Here is an 11,850-nt window from a genome sequence, read left to right as displayed (position 1 = left end):
TATATATATATATATATATATATATATATATATATATATATATTGTTGTGAATTCGCGCCCGCCGGCGTGCGGACGGCCACGTGACTCGAATCGCGGCACGCCGCCCACCGGACGGACAATTCAGTCGTGACCCTCTCGGACCAACACCGGAAGCTCGTCACGGGTGGGATTTAACTTCACCACGATCGTGCCAGTTTCTCACTCGCGCAGGATAGTGTTGCTCGCCAAATTGCACGAAACCTAAGTACTTGCACGAATGGTCGACCGGGCGATCGCACCACGCCACAGGCCGACTCCGGACACGAACCGCTTAAGCGGTCCGTTTCCTGCTACAGTGATAACCAAGCGGTGTTATCGTCGGCCTCGATGGTTCCGATTAATTATCGGGCGTATTAAGCCCACTACGAACCCTTTACGTGAAGCAGGATGGAGGGTCAATTAAAAGGAAGGAGACGAAGCGAAACGGGAAAACAGTTCAACACAATGCACATTTATTCCGCGGCACATGGAAAGCACGTATATACAGCCACAATAATCAAAATGCACATATAAAGCGAAAGCAAGAGTTAAACCGAATACGCGGTTTATATATTTATATATATATATATATATATATATATATATATATATATATATATATATATATATATATATATATATATATATATATATATATATATATATATATATATATATATATATATATATATATATATATATATATATATATATATATATATATATATATATATATATATATATATACTTATATCCTGGTGTGGTGGCGCAGTGGTTAGAGCAGTGGCTTGGGATCCAAAAGGTCCTGAGTTCAAGCCCTGTTGGGCCACTGAATTAATTCACCAGGGGTTGACTCAGCCTGTCATCCTTCCGAGGTCGGCGAAATGAGTACCAGTTTACTGGGCCGGTGTATACCCCGGTTAAAATAGGTGTACCATATCCCTGTGTCGTAAGAGGCGACCAGGGTTGTGTCAGGAAGGGCATCTGGCGGAAAACATGTGCCAAATCACGACGCGGATCATACGGATGATCCGCTGTGGCGACCCCTAACGGGAGCAGCCGAAAGAAGAAGAAGAAATATATATATTTTTTTATATATATATTTATCTGAGAAGCACTGTCAGTGAGAGAGGGATGGTAAAGCCGTGTGACTCTGTACCTATTAATCACGTCCTCTTTGAACGTTGGTGTCTGACGACACAAATGTCTCAAAATTATGTACGATTGAAATTTTCCTTTCACAGTGAAGCTGTGTGACTGCATGATTATTTATTACGTACTGTTTGAACGTCAGTTCCACCCTGACTTCACACACAGACATCTATTTCGTACCATTTGAATGTACGTTTCGATGCTTTTGACTGCTGAGATTTTGATGACTGTTGAAGACCCTTAAAGACCCCCAAGGACCCTGAAAGCCCAAAAAACCCAAAAGTCCCCAAGGACGAAAAAGGCATCAAAGACCAAAAAGACTGAAAAGACCCAAAAGTCACCGAGGATCCAAAAGACCCCAAAACATCTGGAAGACCCAAAAGATGTTGAAGACCCAAAAGTCCCCAAGGACCCAAAAGACCCTGTTGACCCAAAAGAGATTGAAGACCCAAAAAGTCACCGGAGACCCAAAATACCCCAAAAATCCAAAAGTTGTCAAACACCCAGAAGACCCAAAAGTCATTGAAGACCCAACTGTCCAAGAAAACCCAAAAGACTCAAAAGACCATGAAGACCCAAACATCCACGAGAACCCAAAAGACCCCAGATATTAAAAAAAGTTCCAGAGGACCCAAAAGACCCTGAAGATCCAAAAGTCCCCAAGGACCCAGAAGACCCAAAAGATCCTGAGGACCCAAAAGTCATTGAGTACCCTAAAGACCCAAAAGTCCCCAAGGACCTAAAATACACCAAAGAGCCAAAAGTCCTCGAGGACACAAAAGACCCTGAAGACTTGAAATACCCCAAAGATCCAAAAGTCCCTGAGCATCCAGAAGACCCAAAAGTCACTGAGGACCCAAAAGACCCCGAGGACCATAAAGGCTATGAAGAAACAAAAGATCATGAAGACCAAAAAGTCACCGGGGACCCAAAAGACGCTGAAGACCCAAAACACACCAAAGACCCAAAAGACTCTGATAACTGAAAAGATACAAAAGACCTGAAAACCAAAAAGACCAAAAATTTCCCGAGGGCACAAAAGACCAAAAGAAGACCCAAAAGACCCAGAGGACCAGAAGATTCTGAGGACCTAAAAGACCCCTAAACCCTTCAGAACTCTTATACCTTCAGACTATTTAAACCCCCTCACACTTCAGACAGATTCGAGAGGTTAGACCCTTGACCATTTAGACCATTTGGACCTTTTTATATGACAAATAGATTTCAAATAAATATAATGTTTCCAGTATTACAAATAAATTTGAACAAAGTAAATGGTTGTATTACGATTGATGTAAATCATGACAACACAGCAAATCTGTGACGTCAATCTCAGCAACGACATGTGTGGAGTGGCAAGCGTAGCGAGGCAATCCACGCTCGTTTTCAATAAACACGGATATTCCTTTGTCAGTACCTCCAGGTAATTCAAATCCTGAAGTTGAACGAATTTAAGACTTCCTATTTTGTTCCATGTTCAGCCATGTTTCATTTCACTGTATTCTATCACCATATCTCCACACTCTGATATGATAACAGATAAATAGCTGTTGCCTTGTGCAAGTGTGAGACCAAACAACAGTGAAGATGAAGGAGAAAAGGGAATATTATTGGATTTCAAAATTAATGCATTTAATCTCAAAATATATTCCATTTCCATTATTTAATCCTTGAGTGTTGTGGGTTTTCTGTCTTGTGCTCCTTCAGTTGGATTATTTTTGTGATAATTTATATTTGATTCTGAACTCGTGTGTTCTTCTCAGGTCTGGTCCACTCGTGGTGGTAGCACGCTGCTCTTTTGACAACACCAGCCAGGTTAATGAATCAGTGGTGGAGGAAGCTTTCAAAATGGGAACGCATCAACTGCAGAACCTTGATTACTATGAGCTTGACAAGACCTCGCTCACTGTTTCAAGTATGTAATTTGTGTAAATACAAGATGTATTGATTTATACAACGTTCTTGTATTCTTATGATTCATCAAAACAATCAGGCTTCGGCCAAACTTATTTATATAATATAAACTAAGAGAAAACGTACATTTAGTTCCAGAACCACAACCTCCAACAACGATACCGAGTACGACACCTGCAGTTCCCCAAATCATCCGCACATTATTTATCAAGTTCACTGTGGTCAACCACACATTCTCTCCTGAACTGGACAACAAAAGCTCTCCACTCTACAAGCAATACACCTCCAGCATCTCCAAAGAGGTAAGAACAGAACAATGACAATCATTTTATCTCATAATTTATAACGAGGTACAAATATCATTCATTTGTTGTACAAATATCATTTTCAGCTGGAGGATCTTTTCAAGAGAGAGCTTGGACATGAAACTCAAAACTGCACCGTGACACGATACTGGTGAGCACGACTTGGTAATACCGATCAGCAATTCCCTCTTTTGTTGATTCCATTTTTTCCCCCCCGAATATGAAGAATCTAATTTTTCAAATCTATATTGTTTGAATTTGTGAAAAGACTTTTTCAGGGTTTGTGAAAACTTTTTAGAGGCAGTTTACAGTTTTAAAATACGGTGATATGTTACCAAAACAAACCCTGAAGAGCTCTCTCACTGTCTTCTAAACATGTAATGGCATTCAGTTATCAAAGGTAACATGAGTTAATTCAGTCGCCCAAGTATCAAGTAATTCCTTCACACTTGTCTTCAATGTGAGCTGATGACTCTCAGGTGGTGAACCAAAGCAGCTGGCATTGATGCCACGTGATGTTTCATTGCAAAGAGACATCTCATGTGGAAAAACGTGTCGAAATCAGACTGTTTTGTACAATGTCCGAGTGTCATTTTGCATAACCAATCATTTATGAGTTTATCCATTTATTTTTTTTACCTGTTTCGGTGATTGTACAAAGTGGTTCCATAACCATTTTATATAACCACGGTCAAGGTTCCACGAGTCGGCTGTAAATGGTGCCTATCATATCGCACTTTTGGAATGCTCTTGTGTTCCATTAACATATCTGTACAACTTCATCAGGATCCTCATGTCAAATGTTTCTTTCGTTTTACCAGTCGTTTATAAATGTGCTGTCATTGGGATGAATTGTTTGCATTGTTGCTGCTTTTAAGATATTGCCATCCCGACAACAAAACCTTCGAAAGTGGCTTACAATAAGACAACATGCATTCATTTACCTTGCTGATGAACGATGATGAATTTGTTTCCATTGCAGGAACTTGTTCATTTTATTTCATGAACAGCAGGAAGCAGCATTTTCCAATTTGAAGTTGGATATTTTTAATTTGAATAATTATGATTTTGTGAAGTGAAACCTGCAATCACAATTGAGGCTCAAAAATGGGATTACTATGTCATCTACTGACTCATGTGGCTCACCTTTCGTTCAGGCTGACGTGATGTCTGCTCGGTGCAGAATCCCATCATTGTAAATCGGCTATTTCAGCTGCAGTGCCTTAAACGTCACACTCAGTTGCCCATTCTCTGATAAAACGCACATTACAAGTCATACGTATACCATGCTTTGGGTTGAGTGATGTTTCGGTTTGCATTGAGACTTAGTTGCTCATTCCATCATGGTCATTGGATATCTCCCCACTTTTGCAGGTCTGGTCCCTTGGTCGTTGTGGGAAGTTGTGACTTTCTCAATACGAGCTCTCTGAATGAAACCAAAGTGAAAAAGGCATTTGATGTTGGCACAAATAACCATCACACGCTTGGGCCTTACCTACTGAAAAGTGACCCTGCGAACACGCAAGTCACAGGTGGAGAGATAGTGCTGACTTGAATCATTTATGTATCTGTAATGCGCTTACATTTTCAAAAAAATTTTTTATTCTTGTTATCACCATGTATCACTCCTTTAATTCCTTGCAGCTTATGAACCTCAGCCTCAAACCACTGTTCAACCACCAACAACACCAACAACAACAACAACACCAACAACAACAACAACAACAACAATTCCTCCTGATAACCTGGACAAATATGATATTCAATTCACCATAATCAACCGCAACTTTACAGATGACCTCAAAAATCCCAACTCACCTCTTTACAAGAAAATGGTTAAGAAGATTGAGGCGAGGGTGAGTTGCAAGTTTCCTTTCCTTCACCAAATCGTATAATGTTATTATTATAATGCTTTAATGTAGTCATGACATTTTCACTCACAATTGAACACTCCTCTCATTTCAGCTGAATCAACTGTATAGAGGAAGCTATCCCAAGTCATTCAAATACTGCAAAGTGACTGGATTGAAGTAAGTCTTTGGAGTAGCTGAAAATGTGGCGATGTGTGTTATTCATTTCGAGCAAATACCACCCATCGCTTCACTGACATGAATGCTAAGAGAACGGTGGACAGAGAAAGAGGGGAGAGAGAGAGAGAGAGAGAGAGAGAGAGAGAGAGAGAGAGAGAGAGAGAGAGAGAGAGAGAGAGAGAGAGAGAGAGAGAGAGAGAGAGAGAGAGAGAGAGGTGGGTGAGATGGAGGCTGTGAGAGAGAGGATGGGAGAGAGGGAGTGGTGGGAGATGGTAAGATGGAGGCTGGGAGAGAGAGTGGTGGGAGATGGAGAGATATTCAAGAGGGGTGGGTCACCGAGGAGGAACGGGAGGAAGAATGAGGGGGTGGGAGGAGAGGGAAGAGAGGGGGTGAGGGTTAGCGATGAGGGGAGAGTGAAGAGGATGGGAGAGAGAGGAGGGATGGGAGGGAGAGAAGGGAGAGTGAGGAAGAGAGCGAGGATGGGAGTTGAGGAGAGAGCGAGAGGAAGGTGGGGAGAGTGATGGGGGGGAGGGGGGAGGGGAAGGAAGCAACGCTTCACCGTGCCTCGTTATATACTCTTGGGGGTAGGGGGTGTGAGGAGGGATTGGCGCGAAGAGGACGGGTTAGCAAGGAGGGGGGAGTGGTGAGGAGAAAGGGTTGTTCTAGATTTGCATTGGTCGTGGAGCTTGGAGGGAAAGGGAGGGGGGGCGTCGACTTGCATTTGGTAGGGGGACTTGAAGGGAAGCAGGGGAGGATGGTCCTGTTTGCTGGCATTAGTACTGGATTGAACGAAATGTGGTACGTTCACACAACACATTCAAACAGGATAGCAAAACCACCCTCACTTTCAAACAGCACATTCCATTTTAAAGAGATTCATGGGTATGTAACTCGAACTGCGGCTGCCACTATGTTTACTTGCTCTGGAACTGGATATGCCCGGAGTGCCAAAGAATGCGTAAACTGGACAAACGAACACCCCTCCAGCAACCGGACCCACTGCCAAGTCCAACCCCATAGTCCAAAGCCCGAAACCTTGCTCAGGCCAAGAGACGCGACCGTCCATCGCACCCCATTTGCAATGTTTATAAACACCTGGAGATGCCAGTGTTTTGTGCCTTTATTTAATTTCAGCACATGCTTCTCAACCAAAACGTGATAAGCCTCCAAAAAAAGAAATCTCTCATTCCAAACCCAGAGAGGAAGGAGGGGTGGACAAATGAAGAGATGGGGGAAAGAGATGGAGGGAAGAAATGGATTGAGGGAAGGAATAAATGGATGGAGGGAAGGGATGGATGGATGGAGGGAAGGAATGGATGGATGGATGGATGGAGGGAAGGAATGGATGGATGGAGGGAAGGAATGGATGGATGGATGGAAGGAAGGGATACTTCCTAAAAAAACAAAACCCATAGTTTCTATTTGTTTCTTCCTAAGTCTGATACAAAAGTTGAATTCGGTACACAAATCTAACAGCGAGTAACGACTAATATTTGCATACTTGGTGTAACCTGAGACCACCTATCCCATAACACATCTGTAGATTCTCAAAATAATACACGTTCCATAATATGGACTGGGTATTTACTCTTGAGGCTGGCAGGACAGCCTCAAGGTACGCACACTCACCCCTGAGCTGTCTCCACAGGGTTTAAATCTTGGCCCAATGATAAACTGTCATCTCAGTGTTTCAAAGGGAAGGTGGTTCATCAATGTGTGTGCCATCCCTCGGATCGGCAATAAACTGGGAGTCTCGTCTGCGAGCATTAGTTGGTGGACATTAAAGATCCCATGGTGTCCTTCACGTAGAGGAGACGAGCTATCACTGGCACAATGAACAAATTAAGGCATTGGCAAACCACCCATTATAACCCTTGCCAATAATAATCTGTTACAGAGTGTTGTTGCTGCCGAAGCAGAGTATCTCGCATCAGAATTTACTTTTGATATCACATATTCAACTTTTTATCATGTAAAGAACATGTGGTGATGTTACATTTTTCTGCAATATTATTGGCTCCATAATATATGCATTTGATGAGCCTAGTTTACCACTGGATATTCTGACTCACCCACGAGATTCCAATATATGTGTTTATGAGAAACAGGTTGTGGGAAGGTTATTTTCACATACAGGGATTAAACATTAATGGAAGAAATAAATGGCATAAAAGAAGGTTATTGTCGTAGTGTATTTCTATAAAAACCTGGGAAAAAATTTGTCAATTGATGTTCACATTTCTAAGGAATTGAAAATCTCTCCCGGTCCCCCCTCTAACCTCCCACACCCCCCCCCCCCTTCATACAAAAGTAAATAATGAAGCCTGGCTGGTATGATGTGTTTTCTTTTCAGACTTGGTTCTGTCAAAACGGAATGCAGTTGTTTCTTTGAAAAAGGCAGTACGGTGGAAACAGATTTGTTCAGTACTTTTGACAACAAAACAAATTCTACAAATTGGCTGAATGAGTTTCAGCTGAAGCCAGGTTCACTCATTGTAAAAGGTAATCAGTTATTTATTGTTTCCTCTGTTGCAATTGGTCTGTCTGTGGGTGAGTGACGGTGTGTGAGTCCGCACACCGATGTACTTTAATTCACACATTCTCAGATCGACTGTCATCGATGTATTATGGGCGAGGCAATCTGCATTGTCAAATGCTTTTGGTGTATTGATCTATTTGACGATACAATATCGTCCATTATCTACTTTGGAGAGTGTCAGTTTACTAGTTTACGACGATTCATCTCAAAACGACTTTGTCTTATTGTCTTATACATTGCTGAAGTTTTGTAGAGTTTACTGAGCTGTATCATAAATAGTTACATTGTGAAAACGATTTGTTTCACAACTCGTAAGGGTGTGTAAGCTAAAAGTGCAAAATATTTGCAACATTAATGGCTCGGTAATATAATGTAACGTCCAAAGAGGTGAAATTGCACAAATTGCCTCACAACAATCATAATCATTCATTGCAACAGTAATAGCTATTTCTAAAGCATTATATTAACATTAACAGGATTTTATCATGCATCTGGGTGGTCTCGTCGAGGTACGATTCTTAACCTGACCACTTCACAGGTGTGGCGATGCATCACGCAACGTTAAACTGGATGTCCCACTTGCTCGTATCAGTTGGTCGACGATAAAGATCCCACAGTGTCTTTTACAAAGAATATATGAATTAATTATTACCGACACCGTGAACAAATTACAAATTTTTGCCCGAGCCCAAGCTCGAAAGGCAAAAACAAAGCACCCCCTTTGTAATCCTTGTCACAGGGCTGCTTCGGCAGCACCATAATTGCCTTCAGTAAGAGCACCAAAGAATGGTGTAGTAGTAGTAGTAGTAATTATGGTCTATGAGGAGGAGGACATTGAGACCATACTCTGTGCAGAGCGTTGGTACTGCTTAAGTAGTCTCCTTAGCTATTGGGCACAATCCTGGACGGGTCGTCACTCCGACACAGGATACCAGCAAGCTGGCACTCATTTTGCCGACCTTAGAATGATGAAAAGCTGAGTTAACCCCACCTGGTATTAATTCAACAGCTGAGCGGGATTTGAACTCAGGACCCTAGGATCCAAAGTCCACCATCCCTAACCATTAAGCCAACACCAGGCATAATGGTGTATGCCTTTACATTAATTACAAGAACCTCAGTAGACAACAAACACGTATAACTCAGAGTACATGGAAAGTTGAACCTGGGTCGCCAATATCCGAGCAACAGGTTCAAATGGGAATGCGAGACAGGTGAACTCCATTTCAAATATATTTTCACACAATGCAAGCCGGCTTTTCCTGTCTCTCTTTCCTTGTATATTATACAAAGCATATTTATACAAATACATATTTATACAAAGCACAAAAAATGCATTCTATAAATACACCCTGAATGTGTAATTACAATATAATTAGCCTGTTTAGTATTCCTATGTGACTCCATGACTGACGATCCAAGTTAAAGTATCATTCAGTATTATACAGGGTATCCATAAAGTCCTTGTGCAACTTTGAGCTTTTATAAATTTTGATGTACACATGATAGAAACAAACTGCAAATGGTGCATGAAAGCATAAATCATGAAATCCTTACTCAAAAGAGTTCAAATATTTAGGCTTCAACATAACCACCACCTTCCGCAATACATCCTTCAATCAGATTTTGCAACTTGTTGAAAATATTCTCCAGTTGCCGCTGAGTGATTTCATGAATTGGTCCATGTCTACCGCCTGGTAAGACCATTTGGCTGGTAAGAAATCATTCAAGAATCGTCGCACATTCGAATCATAGTGGGAGGGAGTCGAGTCTTGCTGTTAGTTGTACTCGGTGATTGTGAAAGATTTCATCGTCGTAGTTTGGGAACCAAATGCTGTAATTGTTGGGGTAACTTTACCCCTGATGTATAAGTTGCCTCATCAGAAAATGTCAACTTCTCAATATTCCATGGGAATTGTGGATTTAACAACAGCAATAACAACAACATTAATAACAATACTAACAACACTGAATGAATTGTGCTTTCATATGCCATTTACAGTTTGTTTCTATCATGTGTACATCAAATGTTGTAAAAGTCCAAAGCTGCACAAAGACTTTATGAACACCTTGTATGTATCTGTCCATTGTCTAGTGTCCTTGTAATTCACATCAATGCACACTTATGTGTACTAACGTCTTTGTTGTGCATGTGATTGATGTACAGACTCCTCCAAGAGTGTGAGATCAATGTAAAGCAAAAACATTTCCTGCTATTAATATCACATCCAAATAGCACCTGAAGTGCATCGTACTCAGTATGTTCCAGGTGTTGTTGGTCCAACATAACATTCCTATAAATGCAAACATCGATGTTTTATCGGTGTTTTTACAGAAAGCGTAAAGAAAGAAAATCCTTTACCGTTCTGGGTGATTTTCGTAATCGGCCTCTGCTGCTTCATTTTTGCAGCTCTGCTTGCTCTCTTTGCTACAGTGGTGAGTTTCAAGCCATCCGCCATCTTCTTCAACCACATTTGGCGTGTGACGTGTAAGAAATGACACAACTGACTAATCGTGTCCTTTTTCTCTTCACAGTGCGCTATGAAATATTTCCGCCACCACACGGCCAGCTTCAAGACTCAGCAATCTGACTACGGGACATACTTACCTCATTTGGATATGAGAAAAGTTTACTGAAGCTGAACATAGACAGAATGTACATTAGCTGCAAAATTATATATTTTCTACAACAATGTGTCCCGATAGCAGCAAATATTCGTTATTGTTTTTATAACACAAAATAAAGGTGGGATTAATTTTTTTTTCTGGGGTTTTTAGGCTTCAACCTGGTTATAAGCCTCAATTTATAACCCAGTCAAAGAGTAACTTTGACACGCGAAGCTGCTTTGATATATTATTAAGATATTAAATGAGGTGTTCCAATTTATCATTATTCAAAATGCTTACAAGTCTATTTTAAACATGGCAAAGAACAAATACATTGATCTCAAAGACTGACCTTGTGTTGCACTAATGTAAATTTCACGTGCACAAGGTGAAGTGGAAAATGTAGAGCTCACATTGGGGAAGGGAACAAACTTGGTACAGAATGTGTTGTACGTTAAAATGATGCCATCATTGTGCGTTTCATAAATGTGTTTACAAACTGTTGTGTAACTGTGCCAGGGATCTGATTACAAACACATATTTGGGAGAAGAACATTCAACATAAAATGGTAGAGTTTTATTTTAAAAAGATATAACAGCTTTGGGATTTAATATAATTTATGAAGCTATATATTTTAATACTGTGACATACATGATTTCAATTAAAATTGGGTTTTTAACATGAATGCTGTCTCATGGAAATGTTGTCATACAAGGAATGGTGCACACAGAAGAAAAGGATGATAAAGCTCCGGGGCCAGATAATATGCATCCGAGAGTATTGAAGGGGGGAGCAGAGCAGATCAGCGAGATGTTAACGAAAATCTTTAATAGCTCATTGGAGTCTCGAGCCAGGAGAGGTACCAGAGGATTGTGAGTAGCAAATGTAACACCGTTATTTAAGAAAGGTCTTCGAGAGGAATTGGGGAACTATTGACCTGTTGGTTCAACTTCAGTTGTGGGGAATTTGCTGGAACATAAATTATGGATCGGATGGGGAATCATTGAAATAAATTCAAACCTGAGTGCTAACGGTGCTGTCACATAAGGCAATAGACAATGCGTTTGTACGGTAGATAATGCTTGTTGGTCACAAATCATGCAACATTAGCTGTAAACCGGACATGATTTGTCTTGTCCTTACTATACATAGTCATGGGTGTTTGGGGTCATACACAAAATATGTGACACTTTTTCAACAGCACCCCCTCTCCCTCCCCCCATGATACCCAGTGATGCTTCACAAAAAATAAAAGTGACTCCAGCAAAATACCCCCTTCCCTT

General features: G+C 40.9%; 1 protein-coding gene across 5 annotated transcripts in view; it reads left to right on the top strand.

The window, feature by feature from the left end:
• The window catches only part of LOC147020989 (mucin-16-like), a 90,859-nt gene extending 79,607 nt beyond the window's left edge, over positions 1–11,252 (top strand). For 4 of the 5 annotated variants that reach the window (XM_085890768.1, XM_085890766.1, XM_085890765.1 and 1 more), the window contains 9 exons: positions 2,935–3,086; positions 3,218–3,387; positions 3,477–3,541; positions 4,765–4,922; positions 5,035–5,246; positions 5,356–5,420; positions 7,774–7,922; positions 10,295–10,395; positions 10,495–11,252. In XM_085890768.1, coding sequence (XP_085746894.1) covers positions 2,935–3,086; positions 3,218–3,387; positions 3,477–3,541; positions 4,765–4,922; positions 5,035–5,246; positions 5,356–5,420; positions 7,774–7,922; positions 10,295–10,395; positions 10,495–10,596 — 1,174 coding nt within the window. In that variant the 3' untranslated portion in view covers positions 10,597–11,252. The remainder of the gene's footprint in view (positions 1–2,934; positions 3,087–3,217; positions 3,388–3,476; positions 3,542–4,764; positions 4,923–5,034; positions 5,247–5,355; positions 5,421–7,773; positions 7,923–10,294; positions 10,396–10,494) is intronic. The other variant, XM_085890767.1, reaches the window with a different exon arrangement.
• The last annotated feature ends 598 nt before the right edge of the window (positions 11,253–11,850 follow it).

This window comes from Eptatretus burgeri, chromosome 8 (genome assembly GCF_056783735.1).
Source record: "Eptatretus burgeri isolate ZD-2024b chromosome 8, Ebu_testis_v1, whole genome shotgun sequence".
In the NCBI taxonomy this organism is placed as follows: Eukaryota; Metazoa; Chordata; class Myxini; order Myxiniformes; family Myxinidae; genus Eptatretus; species Eptatretus burgeri.
This window is presented reverse-complemented; position numbering and strand designations above follow the sequence as displayed.